Here is a 19,751-nt window from a genome sequence, read left to right on the forward strand (position 1 = left end):
TTTGGCAAGAATTGTTTGCAATGCTAGAAGAGAACTTCTCGCCTGCACTGTTGGATGCTCACCATACATTTTCCGCGCTTTAACCACTAGTTTTCCTAACATCAAGATTTTCCCGATCTCTGGATTTTTTCTTAAAGGAAGAATAAGCTATGATCTCCCCTCTAAGCACCGTCTTGGCTGCTTCCCAAAAAAGCACAGGCTGCTGTATGTGATCCTTATTATGCACTTGATACTCCTCCCATTTACGAACCAAATACTCCCAAAAAGCCAGATCTCAATATAATTGCGTAGGAAATCTCCACTGACACAAGTCACTGCCCGCTCCTCCCAAATCCAGAGTGCACCACACCAAAGCATGATCTGATACACTATAAGGCCCTCTGCCAGCATCTCTCACAGATGAAAAAAGCATCACCGACAGGAGCCAGTAATCAATTCTAGATTGAGTTCCATGCGCCCGAGACAAATGCATATAGTCTCGTTCTGTGGGATGTAGCGTTCTCCAAACATCTAAAAGGTCTAAACTCGAGCAAAGTAACGGGATGCCGTTGGAAGAATTCCCCTTCTCCCGTACAAGTCCTCGAGATTTATCTAAAGCTGGGTCATGTACCATATTAAGATCACCCCCCCCCCCCCCCCCGAGTGCACATCACAAGGTGTAGAGGTAGGTTGATGGGTTTGTGGGAGGATGATACTTGTGTGAAATGTGGGAACGGTCTAGGTACTTTTCTTCATTCCTTCATGGAATGTACTGAGCTTTCTAACTTTTGGACCAACCGGCTAAGTTTAGTGGTTAAGATAGGCCGCAGAAATAGCAAGACTGTCTTTAACCACTAAGCACTTAACCAGTTAAGTTGCCGTGGACAAAACTGTAACCGGATATTCAATGCCAGTCACCAGATGCGGCCTAGCATTGAATATTCGGGTCAAGAACAGCTAAGGCAGCTAACTGCGCTGCCTGCTGCTAGCATTGAATATCGAGGTAGGGGGGAAGTAATTTAACTGGGCACTCCTGCCTAGTTAAATCGCTCATGTGAGGCTATCCGTTTAACCGGATAATGCCACTGAATATCAGCTCTAAACATGAAACTCAAAGCCAGTGATTTTGTGGGCAGATTTGGCACTTATGCAGTTCAGTGCCGCTATTTAGCACTTAACCATATAAGTTAACCACACAAATAGGACCGCATAGAATACAGTCTAGTTTAACTTATGTGGTTAAATGCTAAGTATCACACTTCATTGGATAAGTGACAGCCAGCTGCACATTCCTGGTGCTTGGACATGGTCATTGAATATCCAGGTATATTGCCAGCAGTGGCCAAAAAAAGTTGACTTCTGTTGGCTGAATATTTAACCCATAATATTTATACATGTGCTTAGTTATTACATTGCCCCCAAAATCTGTGCAGTCTACAGAACTGGTAATCCTACGCACAGTGGAATTTACAGGAATGTTATAAATCTTGTTCAGTGATTTAGTTGGGTCTTTAACACATATGGCCCTGTTTTTAGAAGGGGGAGCTCTCCTGCTCTGTGCTCTGGCAACATTCATTTGACAATACACAGAATATATATGGTGTCACTTCATTTTTGTAGATGGCAAAAGCTTTCCATTAACCTATGTTGCTAATGTCAAAAATGTTAAATTTTTTTTACAGAATCATTCAGAAGAACCATGCGGTTTGCCCTCAGTCTATGCATTATAGTGCTCTATGCTGGAGTCCAAGGTCATCATCACAAAGACCATACTGATACATCTGAACATCTTGATTCAGAAAAGCATGATCATGATCTCAAATTAGCCGTTGCCAATGCCGACTTTGCATTCAATTTATACCATCAAGTTGCTTCAGATAAAGGTCAAACTAATATTTTCTTCTCCCCTGTCAGCGTCTCCACTGCTTTTGCCATGCTGTCTTTAGCTGCCAGGTCCAAAACCTACAGCCAGATTACTGAAACATTGGGCTTTAACGAAACTGTGCTCACAGAGGAAGATATACATGAGAGCTTTCATCGTCTGATCCAAAAGCTGAATGCTGCTGACAGCGAGCTACAGCTGAGCATGGGAAATGCTGTTTTTCAGCAAGAAAAATTAAAATTCCTAGCAAAGTTTTTACAAGATTTAACAAGTTATGAAGCGCAAGCATTTACTGCTGACTTCCATAATACAACTGAAGCTATAAAACAGATTAATGATTATGTGGAGAAACAAACACATGGAAAAATTGTTGACATGATGAAGGACATTGATCCAAGAACCTTATTAGTTCTTGTTAATTACATATATTTTAAAGGTAAGACATTTCATACAGCCAGAAGAAAATGATGAAAGCAATTAGCCTCTAGTGGTTGACTGAAATAACTGGTTGTGAGGTCAAAAAGAGAAAATACATAATTGTACTGCTGTGTAATAATTTATACATTTGTAATAATCCTCTTGAAGAATTAACCTCTCTGACTTGAACAAGGACCACCCTAGCATTACTCAGCACAAGGAAGAACTTCAAGATCGCTAGCGAGAGTGCATTTAATGACTGTACTAAAAAGCATAAATACTTATCCAGGAAATCCTTTATGATAAATTATGTAACATGCACTTGACTAGATATACTCATGGAAAAATGTTAGAATTAATGCACTGTAAATCAGAGAGAAGAAGCTGTTAATTGATCAGGAAGACCATTCATAGCTGCCCTGTAACTCTGGAATTTCCTGGTATTTCATTTCATTTATGTGGATTTAGCGCACACCTTTTCATTGGTAGCTCAAGATTGAGTACAAAAGATATTTTCCTGTTCCCATCAAACTTATTTTAAGTTTACCAAACTGTGCTAATGATTCCAGCATGCAATGCAAATGAAGCCCATTGAAAGTGAATGGGCTTTGTTGGCATTACCACGCCGGGAATCTCTAGCGGGGGTTAGTAAAAGAGACCTAAGTTTATACCTGAGGCAATAAAGGGTAAAATGAAGTTCACCACGAACTTCAGCAAGATTTTTACACTGGCTTTCCTGGTTCTTAGCCTGCTGCGCTAACCATTAGGTTGCTCCTCCACCCCTGTTAATGCTTCAAAGTCAGCGCAGAAAGCAACTTAGGTCTAGTGTACATTGCCTGAAAGCAACAGTTCCTTACACATTGCCCCTTCAATCACTACATTTCTCAGAGCCTGATCCTGCAGTCAACAGCAGTTCTTGCCTTGGTATATAGTGGAAGAAAGATATAAATCTCAAGTACTATAGTACAGACTGTTTGAGAAATACATGCTCCCTCTTCTTTTCCCCCATTTCAGTTAAATATGATACTTGTTAGGTTTTTAGTTTAAAAAAAAATCTATATTTAACTCCCCCCTACATCATTAGTTGAATTTATGTTCAAAGCAGAGATCTGATTGGTGCAGGCAGTACATGTGGCACTACTTGTGACTTCCTAATAAACATCAACTGATTTGATTCCATACATTTGAAATCACTTGTGACTCTCTTGCTAACATGTTTGCCCGTAGGAGCTGAGGTACTTAATTTAATATAATGACTGGATGGTACAGTTTATCATCAATACATGGTACGAATACTCCTTGAGTGCTGTTATGAAACATTTTACCATTACAAAGCAGGTATAGCGTTTTCAATAGTGACAGCACAGAATGAGCAAAAAAACAATATGCACCAATCAAAATGAAATGAATGCTTTCATTGGGCTTTTCATACTCAAAATCCCCAAATATATGCAGAATTACAGATGAATAAAGCTTATTAAAATAGCACTGAATAACATTTTTCCCCTATTTCCTAAGGCAAATGGGAGAAGCCATTTGAGGCTGATCGCACAACGGAGGAAGACTTCCATGTGGATGAAAACACAGTTGTACGAGTTCCTATGATGGTCCGGAGTGGCATGTATGATATATATCATGATGAAGAATCACATAGCACTATAGTGCGCTTGCCATACAAAGGAAATGCTTCAGCATATCTGATTTTGCCTGAAAATGGAAAAATGAAGCAGGTGGAAACTGCTTTTTCAAAGGAAACATTAAAGATGTGGAAGTCAAAGTTACGACGCAGGTAAGACTTTACGGTTTTTGTAGATGCTTAAAATATGCACAGAATCAAAAATCAGGCTTAGGAATTAACAGGCCTTCATAGAAGAGGTAACCCTCAAATTTACTAATTGAAAATCTCACTGATTCATATGAAGGGTAATGTTCCAAGCCATTTATACAGTTTATAAGCATTTTGCTCACAGAAATAATCCATCTGAAAATTGCCTTTACTTTGTGCAGTTAAGGTTTGCATGTTATTTGTTAAACATTCAAAGGAGGCTTTTGCCTAGAGTGTGGTGTTTAGGTCTAGTGAAGAGAATAATGTTCTTAGATTGTACTTTCAAATCTACTACTACTACTATTTATCATTTCTATAGCTCTACAAATCTACATGTGCTACTTCCCATTCAAAAAGTATCTGCAGAAAAAGTGGGTGTAAATGTCACTGGGCACAAAATTTCAAAGCAAAAGTAGGCATGTGGAGGGTAATTCTTTAAAGGGGCATCTATTTTTAGGCACCAAGAACATACTTATTTAGAACTTATTCTATAATGAAAAAGTAGGCACAATCACTACAGCAGCCATAGAGCTGGTGTAAGTGCTCAAACTTACATTGCTAAAATATATGTATTATAGTATTTTATAATGTATATGCATAAATGTGTGCCCACCCACACACCACCCAAATTCTGCCCATGTGAATGGCCACCTGCAAAGTTTAACTTTACAGTCCTGTCCTCCACTCCACGGCTGTTAGTCCAGTTCAACTAGTATTCAGTTCCATCTGGCCCAATGTTCCTTTCACATTGGCTTCCTTAGCAACATATCAAGGTAAGTAACTTCTTGCTCCTGCTTTATGGAAGTCCCTTTTCCTTCTCTGCCGGTTCCCTTCACTTCTGGCTTCCCGGAGGTCCCTTGCCCAACTTCAGATCCAGCAGGTTACCTCCTCCTCTCCTTCTGAAGGTCTCCTTCTGTTCAGGTCCCTCTCCTTAGCTCCTCTAGAGGTGCTCTTTATATAGGGCTGTTCATAGACCACCACACCCTTTCTGGGTCCCCTCCTCCTGGTTCGAGAAGGGTCCAGTTCTTTCTCCAAGGTGCCTTTTCCTTAAAGGGGAATCCTCGGCTATGGGTCTTCCCCGGCCCCTATGTTCCTGGCTGGAGCTCCCTCTAGTGGCCCCTTCAGGTCATGACCCGGGTTTCTCATTGGAGCTCTCTCTAGGGACTGGAGCAGGGCATTTTCCCGTCTTTTCTCTAGAAGTGCACCCTCTGGCGGCCTCCTCAGGGTAGGGCAGTCCCATGTTTATCACATACCCCGCCCTTAAGATATTGCTGCTCCCTCAAATATCTTTTAGTCTGTCTTCTTTGAAGAGCAGCAATTCCTGACTCCCTTAATTTATCTCTTGGGCCAGTTTCCTTAACTTCCCCCTATCTCTTAAGAGGGTCCTTTCCCCTTTTACTGCAAAGATAGGGATTCTCAAGAAGGCTTTATAACCAGTGGTCTGCCTTAACACAAGGACGTTGATGCTCTCTAGGGGACCTTCTTCTGGAAACCCTAGGAACCTTCATCCTTTCTTTTTACACCTCCCTAGGCCTTGGTGTCTAATTTCTTCTCCCACTTTCCTGACCCATGGGTACACCCCCTTCTCAACTATGGGTTTCTTGCGTACTTTCCTAAGGCCTAATTTTCTTATAACATCAGGGGAACGTTTAGTCCTACCCTTCTTCTTTCTACAGCCCTGGGAGGTACTTCTTCGCCTATTAGACCCCGATTGGTATTTGTGATTTGGGTATAGGGTCCTCCTTTTCCCTGAGACTCCTAGGCATCTCCTATCCCTCCTTACTGGTACAGGACACCTCCTTTTAGTAGAGGACTTCCCCCAGCCTCTGGGTGACTTAGCATCCCCCTGGCGCCCTCCTTGAGCCTGTGCCCCTGCTCAGGAACTCTCTCTTTCCTTGTCATCAACAACGTATAATTAAACTCTGGAATTCGTTGCCGGAGAAAGTGGTGAAGGCGGTTAGCTTAGCAGAGTTTAAAAAGGGGTTGGACAGTTTTCTAAAGGACAAGTCCATAAACCGCTACTAAATGGACTTGGGAAACCTCCACAATTCCAGGAATAACACGTATAGAATGTTTGTACGTTTGGGAAGCTTGCCAGGTGCCCTTGGCCTGGATTGGCCGCTGTCGTGGATAGGATGCTGGGCTCGATGGACCCTTGGTCTTTTCCCAGTATGGCATTACTTATGTACTTATGAGGCTCCACTCCCTTTGCCTCTGGTGCCGAACCTGTTTTTTCAGGGTCCGGTGACAATGGAGGACCCCTGCTGATTTGGTCTTATGGTGTGGCTCTTGAGAGGGCGCAATTGAGAGACAAGGGCTACTCTAACAAGGTCATCTCTACTCTCTTTCAGGCCCGCAAGTGGTCTACCTCCGCAGCTTATGCTCTGATCTGGCACAAGTTTGAGGCGTGCTGTGTTTCAAAGGTGATCACACCCACGCGGGCTACAGTCTCACCGGTACTGGACTTTTTGCAGGACGGTTTACAAAAAGGTCTGGCTTACAATTCCCTGCGAGTTCAAGTGGCAGCTTTGACATGCTTTTGAGGGAAAGTCTCTGGCTTGTCCCTTGCTGCGCATCCGGACATTGTCTGATTTCTCAGAGGGGCGCTTTGGCTCCGTCCTCCTGTGCGGTCCCCGTGTCCGGCCTGGAACCTGGGGCTGGTGTTGAAGGCTCTCCAGCGTTCGCCTTTCGAGCCGCTTAGGTGGGCTTCTGAGAAGGATGTTACTCTCAGGACAGTCTTTTTGGTGGGCATGACTTTGGCTAGATGCGTATCTGAGCTTCAGACGCTTTCCTGTCGGGACCCTTTTCTACAATTCTCGGAGTCCGGGGTAACGGTACGGACAGTGCCTTCCTTCCTGCCTAAGGTGGTTTCAGCGTTTCACCTGAATCAGCCCATTTTTCTACCTTCCTTTTCCAGGGAGGACTTTCCGAATTTCTTTGGGCAATTACGTCTAAGGGCTCTGTTGCAGTATCTACAGATGTCAAATGACTTCAGGACTTCTGATCACCTTTTTGTATTGTTGACATGTCCTCGACGCAGGTGTCCGGCGTCTCAGGCTACTATAGCCTGTTGGCTCAGGAAGTCATTTTTTCTGTGTATCTCCTTTCAGGATGGTCTCCTCCTGAAGTGTTTAAAGCGCATTCCACGAGAGCGATTTCCTCCTCGTGGGCTGAGACGGGTGTTCTTTCTCTTCATGAGATCTGTCGTGGGGCTACTTGGGCTTCTCAGCTCTCGTTTGTACAACATTACAGGCTGGATGTTGCAGCGAAGCAGGACACGCCGTTTGGTGTGCAAGTACTGGCTTGCGGAATTGTCTGTTTCCACCCTATGTAGGGAGTGATTTTGTACATCCCATCAGTTAATGGATTCATCTGCTGTTGAAGACAAGGAAGGGAAAATTAGGTTCTTACCTTGGTAATTTTCTTTCCTTTAGTCACAGCGGATGAATCCATGATCCCTCCGTGTTTGACTTTGTTTTTGTTCAGATCTTTCATGCAGATATTGTAGCTCCTCGGGAGGAGTTGAAAACAAGTTCTCAGAGTTTCTACATGCTGTTCTATTGCAGGAGGTTGAGATCGTCCCTCCTTTGTTTGGTTATTGTTCCGGTTCTGGGGCATTTGTTCAATGTGAGGAAAGTTTGTTATGTTGCCTTTCTTATTCACTCTGCTTTGGAAATTTCATATATTGAAGACAGAAGGGGCTAGCCGTCCAAGGTCACTGTGGTTTTTCAGTGTTCTCTATCTCCACCTGATGGTAGGCGGATACAACCCATCAGTTAATGGATTCATCTGCTGTGACTAAAGGAAAGAAATTTACCAAGGTAAGAACCTAATTTTCCCTTACCCAACTCTAAAGTGCGGTATCTGGGACCTAGGATCCACCCTTTCTTATGAGTTCTGAGCCTTTCTCTCCATTGGGCAGCCTTTTTCCTTTTCTGCTTGCCTCTCTGAAGCCTCTCAAACTCTTTAAACACTTCACCATCTCTCTCTGTGGTTTTGACAGAGCCCTTTCGATTCTCCCTATCATGACCCCTACTCATGGACAAGAGTTTACTTAATCTAACCCCTCCTAGTTGCTCCTTTCCCTTAAGCTTTTCATGGAGGTCTATAATGCAGGATTTTGCTTCTTGGAGCTCCTTTAGTCTTCCTTGCCCATTCTGGAAGAGGACATCTACTGCTAGGGTCAGCACCCTGCACTTCTCTTCCAGGGCCTCCCTGGATCTTTCTGCCCTTTCTATGGTTTCCTTGGCTTTCTGTCTCTCTACAGCCCACTCCGCTTCCACCTGAGCTTGAACCTGTTGTAACTCCTTTATCTGAGTTTCCAACTCCAGCTTACTTTGGGTCAGGTATCCAACCCTTCCCTGGGCTTCCTGCATCTCTGCAAATAACCTCTCTATCCTTTGGGTATATACCCTGTGCTGGTCTTCCATTTGGACTACCTTCTCCCGATTAAGCTTTGCCAGGTCCCTGACCTCAGCTTGGGTCTGCTTTAATGCCACGGTTAACTCTTCCACAGCTTTAGCATACCCCTGCTGTACTTCCCTCAGCTGGGTTTCCTGTTTGCCCTTTAATTCTCCCAGCCAAGCCTTTACCTGGGTCAAACTCCCCTTCAGCTCTCCTATGGCTGTTTGCTGTTGTTTGCCCTCCTCCTTAATAATTTCCTCCCTCTTGGCCAACTCCACCCCCTTTTGCTTCACCTCCCTCCTGGCTTCTTCCAATTCTGCCCTTACTGTTATGCCTCGGTAGTAGTGAGCCCCTGTGCCCCGACTGAGCACGGCTGAGATGGAGTGATGCCGCACTCGGTCAGGCAGCCAGTCAACTCCTAGCTTCACCTGGGAAGCGACCACCGTTCACTGGGTGTTAAGCTCCCAGCTGCAGGTGGCCACCAGGACTTCTGGAACCGGCGGGGTTGCACAGCCGCTGACCAGGATGGCAGAGAACACACACAGTCCAGAACCAGTACTCTGAAAGGCAAGAATAATCAAAATCAGTCCAGGGTCAAGGCAGGCAGCAAACAAGCGAAATCCAAGAAAACTAGCCATGGTCCGGTACACAGGAAAACAGGAACAGAAGATAGTCGGCGAACAGCACTCGACAGCAACTCCTCAGAACAATTGAGGCCGAAGCAATGAAGGACTGAAGGCAGGGCTTTAAATAGTGTTGGAATCAATCTCAAACATGTGCAGCTGATTCAAGATGGCTGCCCCCATCAGCAGAGATGCCTACGTCCAAATATGGGCTTCCTTCCTGAAGCTAATCAACACCAAGATAGCTTCCTAGGATAAGATCTATCCAAGATGGCTGACTCTTGAGCTATCCAAGATGGCTGCAGACATTGATCCAACCAAGATGACGGCTGCCAGAAATAGGAAACAGAAACAGACCCATCCTGGAGAAACCACATTCAAAATAGCCGGCTATCTCTGCCGGACCGTGCCTCGCCGGCGAATCGGCTGCGCAGGCCTGGAGCCAGGTGAGGAACGTAATACTGAGGTGACAAGCTTATCCTCACTTTGCTTCTGGAGTAGAGCCAAAGCTTGCTGTTCCCTCAAACTTTCCTTTAGGGCCTCCTGCTCTTTTTGCCATTCTTGGCAAGCATTCTGGAACTCAGCTTTAACTAGGGTTACCTTTCTTTCCTGGTTCTGTTGCAACTTGAATGTGTGAGGTCTCTTATCTTATCATGGGTGAACTATGGCTCTGCTAATCGGGTCTCATTTAGTGCTTTGGTCTCTTTCAGGGTAGCTGTAAGATGGGCTACTTCTGCTTCCATTTCCTCCCTTAGCTTACATCCTGTGAGCAGCTCAGCCCTAACCGTGGCTAGCAGTGCTTCACAGACTTCCTTCTGCTTAAGGGACTCTGCCTGTTTGGCCTCTAATGCATGCACTGAAGCAGCCATTTCTTTCGTACATGCTGACTCGAATAGGACCCATTTCTGTCCAGTCTCCCTAAGATTATTCTCCATTACCTTATGGGACACCTCTTGCTGCTGTATATTGCCCACTAAAGCTACCATCAGTTAGTTCCAGGATCTCCCTCAGACATTGCTCCGGGTGCCTATAGGGTTTCCCTGGTTTACATAGGGCCGGTAACTCCCATACTAGCTGCCAGATACTTTCGTTAAGGGATTTTAATAGTGGATTCACCTTCTCTTTTGAGGATTCCTCCTGGAGTTTCCCATCAAATGCAGGGCCATCTTTGGGAAATTCCATTAATCCCATTTCCAGGGTGATAGGTTTACTACCTTCTACTCCCTGGGTTTCCCAGTATTTCTCCCTTGGGGCAACCCTCCCTGGTTCCCCACCACTTGGAAATACTGCCAGTGCCTCCCCGTAGCATGGCAGCCTACTTTTTCTCCAGCTGTCCCATTCTCCTGCTCACAGTGTGTCTTTACTTCCGGGGTGAAGGATTCAGCACCCGTGAAGTGCAGACGCCAGAAGGACCGCTCACCCTCCATTCAAGAGGTGTCAGTGTATCGGTCTTCGGGCAGCCCGGTACCGCCTCCTTGACCTCCAAAGATTCTGACGATGATTCTTGCACCGACCCCGCAGCCTTGCTCGACAGCGACTCTAGACGAGCGCATCCGAGCCATTCTTCCAGGTCTTCTGGAGGGGTTGCTGCGTCAGTCTGCTCCAGTACCGGGGGTGCTTGCGCCCTCCATACCGTCGATGGAAGCAGCAGCTGGTGCCACCTGCAGCATCGGCGTCGGCTGCCACCCAGGTTGACTCCCCGTAGACATCGCTGGAGCGAGCTTCATCACCGCCGGCATGGGAGTCGAATTTCTCGACATCGCCATCGAGGACATGGTACCTCGGCGTTGAGACGGGGCTGGTTTCGGACTGCAGTTAAGGAACTCTTGTCCAATACCGATGAGGATGCCTCGTGGGATGAAGGGCAAGATCCCAGGTATTTGTCTTCTGAGAAGTCTTGTGGTCTTCCCTCCGATCCTACTCCTTCACCAGAGAGAAAACTTTATCCCCCCGGAGAGTCTTTCTTTCTCTTCATTTGTCCGGGAAATGTCTGTGGCTATTCCCTTCCCTGTGGTATCTGAGGATGAGCCCAGGACTGAGATGCTCGAGGTCCTTGACTATCCTTCGCCACCTAAGGAGTTATCTACGGTTCCTTTGCATAATGTGCTCAAGGAGACACTTATGCAGAACTAGATGTAACCACTCAGTAATCCCACCATTCCCAAGAAAGCTGAGTCCCAATATCGGATTCACGGAGAACCTGAGCTGATGATGTAGCAGTTACCTCACGACTCTATGGTTGTGGATTCAAGAGAGCAAGGAGTTCTAGAGACTTTGCCTCAGCACCCCCGGGAAGAGAATCTAGATCCCTGGACTCTTTTGGGAGAAAGGCAAATCAGGCCTCTATGCTCCTGGCCAAAATTCAATCCTACCAGCTCTATACGAGCATTCACTTGAGGAACACGGTGAAGCATCTGGCGGACTTGGTTGATAAGCTCCCTCCGGAGCAGGTCAAGCCTTTTCAGGAGGTGGTCAGGCAGCAGAAGGTGTGTCGTAAATTCCTGTCCAGGGGTGACGATTCTTTTGATGTTGCATCCAGAACCGCTGCCCAAGGAATAGTGATGCGCAGACTCTCATGGCTGCGTGTCTCTGACCTGGACAATCAAGTCCAGCAGCGGATTATGTATGTCCCTTGCCGGGGGGATAATATTTTTGGTAAGAAAGTCAAATAAGTGGTTGATCAGAGCACGCAGCGGGAAACCGCTATAGACAATCTCTCCCGCTGGGCGCCTTCTACTACTACCTCATCAGGTAGACGATTTTTCCGGGAAAGGAAGAATGCTCCCTATGCTTATAACAAGCGTAGGTACAATCCTCCTTCTCGACAGCCTTCTCAGGCTCATCCCCAGCGCGCTCATTCTCGTCAACAGCGTGCACCAAGGCAGGCCCCTGTGGCTGCCCAGCAAAAGCAATGGACGGGTTTTTGACTGGCTCCAGCTGAGCATAGCTGCTATAAAGGTGTCCGTGCAGGACGACTTATCGGTCGGAGGGAGGTTAAAAGTTTTTCACCAAATATGGCCTCTCATAACCACCGATTGGTGGGTTTTTCAAATAGTCCAGTTAGAATACTCCCTCAATTTGATCTCCAGACCTCCAAATTGCCCACCTGGAGCTCAGTCCTTCAGCTTCCAGCACAGGCAGGTACTTGCAGAGGAACTCCCCGCCCTTCTCAGCGCCAATGCCCGTTCCACCAGGGCAAGAAGGGCTGGGATTCTATTCCAGATACTTTCTTGTGCAAAAGAAAACAGGGGGGGATGCATCCCATCCTAGATCTAAGGGCCCTGAACAAATTCATAGTCCCACAAAAGTTCAGGATGGTTTCCCTGGGCACCATTCTTCCCATGATTCAGGAAAACAATTGGCTATGCTCTCTGGACTTAAAGAATGCTTATACACACAACCCAATACTTCCAGCTCACAGGAGGTATCTTTGATTCCGCCTGGGAGCGCAGCACTTCCAATATTGTGTGCTGCCCTTTGGTCTGGTGTCTGCACCCAGGGTCTTTACAAAATGCCTGGCAGTAGTTGCAGCGTAGCTAAGCAGACTGGGAGTACATGTGTTCCCTTACCTCGACGATTGGCTGGTGAAGAATACCTCAGAGGCAGGAGCTCTACAGTCCATGCAGATGACTATTCAACTGCTGGAGCTACTCGGGTTTGTTATAAATTATCCCAAGTCCCATCTTTTCCCTGTTCAGAAACTGGAATTTATAGGAGCTATGCTAGAATCACAGACGGCTCGTGCCTATCTTCCAGAAGCGAGAGCAGACAATCTTCTGTCTCTAGTTTCCATAGCCAGGGCATCTCAGCAGATCACAGCTCGGCAGATGTTGAGACTTCTAGGCCATATGGCCTCCACAGTTCATGTGATACCCATGGCCCGTCTTCACATGAGATCAGCTCAATGGACCCTAGTTTCTCAGTGATATCAAAGCTGCAGGGCATCTAGAGGATGCAATCCAGCTGTCCACCGATTTTCACAATTCCCTTTAGTGGTGGACAATTCGATCCAATTTGACCTTGGGATGTCCCTTTCAAATTCCGCAACCACACAAAGTGCTGACCACGGATGCATCCCTCTTGGGGTGGGGAGCTCATGTCGATGGGCTTCACACTCAAGGAGTTTGGTCCCTCCAGGAAAAAGGTCTTCAGTTCAATCTCCTGGAGTTGCGAGCGGTCTGGAACGCTCTAAAGGCTTTCAGAGATCGGCTGCCCAATCAAATTATCCAAATTCAAACAGACAATCAGGTTGCCATGTACTACATCAACAAACAGGGGGGCACCGGATCGCGCCCCCTGTGTCGGGAAGCCGTCCAGATGTGGCTTTGGGCTCGCCGTTACGGCATGTTTCTCCAAGCCATGTATCTTGCAGGCGTAAACAACAGTCTGGCCGATAGATTAAGCAGGATAATGCAACCTCACGAGTGGTCGCTCAACTCGGGCGTCGTACACAAGATCTTCCGAGAGTGAGTCACCCCCTCGGATCTTTTTGCTACTCACGCCAATCACAAGGTCCCTCAGTTCTGTTCCAGACTTCAGGCCCACGACAGACTAACGTCGGATGCCTTTCTCCTTCATTAGGGGAAGGGCCTTTTGTACGCATACCCTCCCATAACTCTGGTGGGGAAGACATTGCTGAAACTCAAGCAAAACCACGGAACCATGATTCTGATTGCTCCCTTCTGGCCGCAGAAAGCACAAAGGCAGACGGTCTGCAAACTCCAAAATGGAAAACGAACAGAGCAGATCGTTTAACAGACAAAAAATAATTTATTAATGGAAAACAAATTGCACAATATATATACACACAAACAGCCCAACACAGGCCGTGTTTCGCCCAACAGGGCTGCTTCAGGGGCTATAAAACAATAATAATATAATGAATTAAAAAATAACAAATTAAAAAATAACATATATATTGTTTGTACTACATATATACAGCTGATTTCAAATGGTATTAAAACATATATAAATAGGTATATAAACACATCATACACAACTATCTGTATAAAATATATATGTGATTATATAACACCAATATCCCAGCATAAATTATATTTAACGTGACATAACTAGACAAACATATATAATTAGTGGTGTATAGTTTGTCTTAAACTAAAACCATAAAAACCATGCACAATGTATAGAATATTATGAAGAATATTAACATAATATTATGTGTAAAATGATGTTAAAATAATATTAAAACTATAATAGATTGTATTAAAACTTCCATAGACATAGCCCAAGTAGGCAAAAGACACCCACCTACACAACACACTTTTGCTGTAAAGTGTGATGAATATATATTGAATGTGCTGGTGTAAGCTAAACAAATAAAAGAACAAAATTTAGTTAAAAATAAATAGCATATGTACGAGCAAAAATATATCAACAATATAAGTGACACAAATGTGATACATCAATAGACAACTCACATATAAAAAAGTTCACTTTGATTTGGAAAAAACAGCTGGATCAGGGATGCCGAAAACCAGAATGCTGACCTAATAAAGCAAGGGTTAAAATCAAAGATTGCAAGCCCTGCTCATAAAATTATATAAAGAATGCGTGTGTATGTGGAAATTACAGCATGATATATTGCGATGACTAGTGGCATCTTTAAATACTGGCTATGTTGAAGCCACAGTCTACTAGTCCTAAAACAAATGCCATAAGGACTTAAAAATTAAAAAAAACTAAAAGAACAGTAACTGTTTGTTTGTAGTGTTAAATCAAGCATTATATAAGCCAAAAAATAAGACAAAGGATAACAAATACTTACTCCGAGTCAATCCAACAGTCACATATCTCTGATCGCGCTGAAAAAAAGTAATGACGAAAGACGGAAGCTAAATAGTGAAACTAGAGGTCAAAGATCGAAGTGCATCGTGCATAACGGCTCATACATCAAAAAAACAGAAAAACAAAAACTTAAATATAGCAAAAGAGTGAATAGTACATTTAAAAAAGGGGACTAGTTCATTTAAAAAAATGGAATAGTTCATACTAATTACGGGTTAAATTCGTGCATAATTAAATGACGTCACGATATATAATATACGATAGAAGTTGAGCAAATTCAATAAAAAAGAGAGAAAAAACGAGCAATTACCCTCCACAGAATGAATAAAAAGGGCAAAGGGACGGAAATAACAATAATCCTTCACAATTTTAATAGAACAGCCATATAGCGAAAAGCAAAACTAAGGAGGTTAAAGGTCAAAAACGCCAAAGATAAATCCGCGCAGAAATGCAACAATCTAAAAATGCATCAATTTATAAAAAATAGTAAAGAGGCCAAATCTCAACTCTCGGGCATATTTTAATTACTATACTGATAAAAATACTAATAAAAAAATATATATATATCAATTTAATGAAATTCGCTCAAATGAACAAATTATGTGACGTCACACATATCGTAACCAGACAATAGACATAGAACAAATTGGGCACTGTTCAGGAAAAGGATAAAATTGACGAAAAATGACAAAAAATGGAGAAAACAGATGTTAATAATGTTATCTCATAAAAAGGAGAAAACTGGGCGAACTGTGTTTGGACAAAAATAATTAAATAATTAACGCACTTAGAGACCGCTATTAGACAAATCGCTTTTTTTAAGGAGGATGTATAGAATGCCCAAAGTGACTTATTAGGACATCTATGATTGGAATATGAATTACTGTAAAAATTATTATAATATAATCACTTAAGAGACTATCGGGCTCATTTTCAAAGCACTTAGCCTCCCAAAGTTCCATAGAAACCTATGGAACTTAGCCTCCCAAAGTGCTTTGAAAATATGCCTCTATATTAAATAATTCTCAACGCCAAACTGTGACATCAATAAAGAAGCCTCATTGAAAAAACTAACTTTATGTAAAATTATATTGAATATCCAAAAAATCTTTTTGTGGAGTAAAAATATATCAAATTATTCTAAAACATCTGTGTTTGGGGTGTGATAATTAGGTATTAATTTGGTTGAAGAAATAATTACAAAGCGAATAATAAGGCTAATAATAATAGAAAAAATTATTATAATAAAAAAATTGTTGTAACAAAAGATACTAAATAATAGTAATTTGACTAGATTGGATTAATTAAAAAATTAAATTTTTTTTTATTTTATACAATGTATCCTGAGCAGGACACAATGAGGCATATTTTCAAAGCACTTTGGAAGGCTAAGTTCCATAGGTTTCTATGGAACTTTGGGAGGCTAAGTGCTTTGAAAATATGCCTCAATATGGACCATAAGCATATGTATATACATACATGCACACATACACACATATCTACACATATATATCTATACATATACCTATTACTATGCTCACACATATATATAACTACATATGTATACCTAAAAAAAATTTTGATATTTTAATTTTAATATTTGTGTGGCGGATGTCTTAAATGCCTAATTGGACATAGTCATGGTGTATGTTTAATATTAAATCTTAAAATTGGGATAGTCATAGGAGGACAGAAAGGACATAGTGAGAATGAATGTTTGATAACATAACAATCCTACAAATTTGGATAATCATAAAAATACAGAAAGGTCTGTTTCAACATTCAGACCATGTGGATGAAGAGTATTTAAATTATAAATAAATTCCTGCTCTTTGCGTAGCAAATGAATGTCTACTGGCCCTCCTCTCCACTTATTTCTATATACATAAATCACACAGAATTTATACTCTTCAAACTTATGTCCTACAGTTAACGAGTGCTGTACTAATGGTTTTTCTAATGATTTTCTCTTCAAGGCACTTTTATGTTCTATAATCCTAGTATTCAACTTTCTTTTAGTTTTGCCTATATAGGCTAACTTACAGGGACAGATAGCAATGTATACCACTCTGCTTGTCTGACAATTGGAAAACTGTTGTAAATTGATTTCTTTGTTTGCCGATTGTATAAATATACTTCTGGTTTTTATATTCACATTGCATACAGAACATTTACCACAAGGGAAATGACCCTTAGGCAGGTTATTAGATGGTACACTTATATTCGGTAGTGTGGATGGAACCAGAAGATCCCTAAGGTTCTTCTCCCGCTTGTACACAACAATGAGTTTCTTTTGATCAAATGTTTCCAAATTTTCCAGTAGATGCCAATGTTTTTTTAATAATACTAACAATAGAATACGACATATTAGTAAAGGGTAATGTGCATACGATCTTTCCATCGTTTTTTTTTTGGCCTGGCCTAAGTAATGTTTTCCTTGTCATCTTTGAGGCCTTCTGAAAGCCTTCTCATATACACTTCAGTGGGTAACCCTTTTCTGTAAACCGTCTAAACATATACTTGGATCTGAATGTATATGTTTTCCGGTCTGAACATAGTCGTCTTAGTCGCAAAAATTGACTGTAAGGTAAATTGGTGTTCAGATCATTAAAGAATAGTTGCTTAAACAAAATACACAATCTAGGATCCCAGTACAATTTATCATCGAATTGGCCATGATAGCACTCACTAAAAATTTCTTTGCATTTGATGGTAAGTTCCACCAACAGATTAAGGGAACAGCTATGGGTGCTACATTCGCACCGTCCATTGCGAATCTATATGTAGCGAGTTTTGAAAAGAAATTTTTATCAGAAAATAGGTACATCGAAAATATATTTCTTTGGAAAAGATATAGATGATGTCCTTATGATCTGGAAAGGAACAGAAAATGATTTAAAAGATTTTCATAGTTGGTTGAATACTTTAGACAACAACCTTAAATTTCAAATGAGTTTTAATAAAGAAACCATCCCTTTCCTTGACATCAATATATGTATCAAACAGAATAAATTTGTAACAGATATTTACCGTAAACCCACAGATGTCAATAAATATTTACATTATGAAAGCTGCCATAGTAAAAGTCTGAAGACCAATTTACCTTACAGTCAATTTTTGCGACTAAGACGACTATGGTGTTCAGACCGGAAAACATATACATTCAGATCCAAGGATATGTTTAGACGGTTTACAGAAAAGGGTTACCCACTGAAGTGTATACAAGAAGGCTTTCAGAAGGCCTCAAAGATGACAAGGGAAACATTACTTAGGCCAGGCCAAAAAACAAACGATGGAAAGATCGTATGCACATTACCCTTTACTAATATGTCGTATTCTATTGTTAGTATTATTAAAAAACATTGGCATCTACTAGAAAATTTGGAAACATTTGATCAAAAGAAACTCATTGTTGCGTACAAGCGGGAGAAGAACCTTAGGGATCTTCTGGTTCCATCCACACTACCGAATATAAGTGTACCATCTAATAACCTGCCTAAGGGTCATTTCCCTTGTGGTAAATGTTCTGTATGCAATGTGAATATAAAAACCAGAAGTATCTTTATACAATCGGCAAACAAAGAAATCAATTTACAACAGTTTTCCAATTGTCAGACAAGCAGAGTGGTATACATTGCTATCTGTCCCTGTAAGTTAGCCTATATAGGCAAAACTAAAAGAAAGTTGAATACTAGGATTATAGAACATAAAAGTGCCTTGAAGAGAAAATCATTAGAAAAACCATTAGTACAGCACTCGTTAACTGTAGGACATAAGTTTGAAGAGTATAAATTCTGTGTGATTTATGTATATAGAAATAAGTGGAGAGGAGGGCCAGTAGACATTCATTTGCTACGCAAAGAGCAGGAATTTATTTATAATTTAAACACTCTTCATCCACATGGTCTGAATGTTGAAACAGACCTTTCTGTATTTTTATGATTATCCAAATTTGTAGGATTGTTATGTTATCAAACATTCATTCTCACTATGTCCTTTCTGTCCTCCTATGACTATCCCAATTTTAAGATTTAATATTAAACATACACCATGACTATGTCCAATTAGGCATTTAAGACATCCGCCACACAAATATTAAAATTAAAATATCAAAAAAAAATTGTAGGTATACATATGTAGTTATATATATGTGTGAGCATAGTAATAGGTATATGTATAGATATATATGTGTAGGTATGTGTGCATGTATGTATATACATATGCTTATGGTCCATATTGTGTCCTGCTCAGGATACATTGTATAAAATTAAAAAAAAAATTAATTTTTTAACTAATCCAATCTAGTCAAATTACTATTATTTAGTATCTTTTGTTACAACAATTTTTTATTATAATAATTTTTTCTATTATTATTAGCCTTTCTTATTATTCGCTTTGTAATTATTTCTTCAACCAAATTAATACCTAATTATCACACCCCAAACACAGATGTTTTAGAATAATTTGATATATTTTTACTCCACAAAAAGTTTTTTTGGATATCAATATAATTTTACAAAAAGTTAGTTTTTTTCAATGAGGCTTCTCTATTGATGTCCCAGTTTGGCGTTGAGAATTATTTAATATAGTCTCTTAAGTGCTTATATTATAATAATTTTTACAGTAATTCATATTCCAATCATAGATGTCCTAGTAAGTCACTTTGGGCATTCTATATATCCTCCTTAAAAAAAGCGATTTGTCTAATAGCGGTCTCTAAGTGCATTAATTATTTAATTATTTTTGTCCAAACACAGTTCGCCCACTTTTCTCCTTTTTATGAGATAACATTATTACATCTGTTGTTTTCTCCATT

General features: G+C 41.7%; 1 protein-coding gene across 1 annotated transcript in view; it reads left to right on the forward strand.

Moving 5' to 3' along the window:
- The window catches only part of LOC115478137 (alpha-1-antitrypsin-like protein GS55-MS), an 86,670-nt gene that overhangs the window by 19,590 nt on the left and 47,329 nt on the right, over positions 1–19,751 (forward strand). The window contains exons 2-3 of the mRNA XM_030215384.1: positions 1,662–2,297; positions 3,797–4,067. Coding sequence (XP_030071244.1) covers positions 1,679–2,297; positions 3,797–4,067 — 890 coding nt within the window. The 5' untranslated portion in view covers positions 1,662–1,678. The remainder of the gene's footprint in view (positions 1–1,661; positions 2,298–3,796; positions 4,068–19,751) is intronic.

This window comes from Microcaecilia unicolor, chromosome 9 (genome assembly GCF_901765095.1).
Source record: "Microcaecilia unicolor chromosome 9, aMicUni1.1, whole genome shotgun sequence".
In the NCBI taxonomy this organism is placed as follows: domain Eukaryota; kingdom Metazoa; phylum Chordata; class Amphibia; order Gymnophiona; family Siphonopidae; genus Microcaecilia; species Microcaecilia unicolor.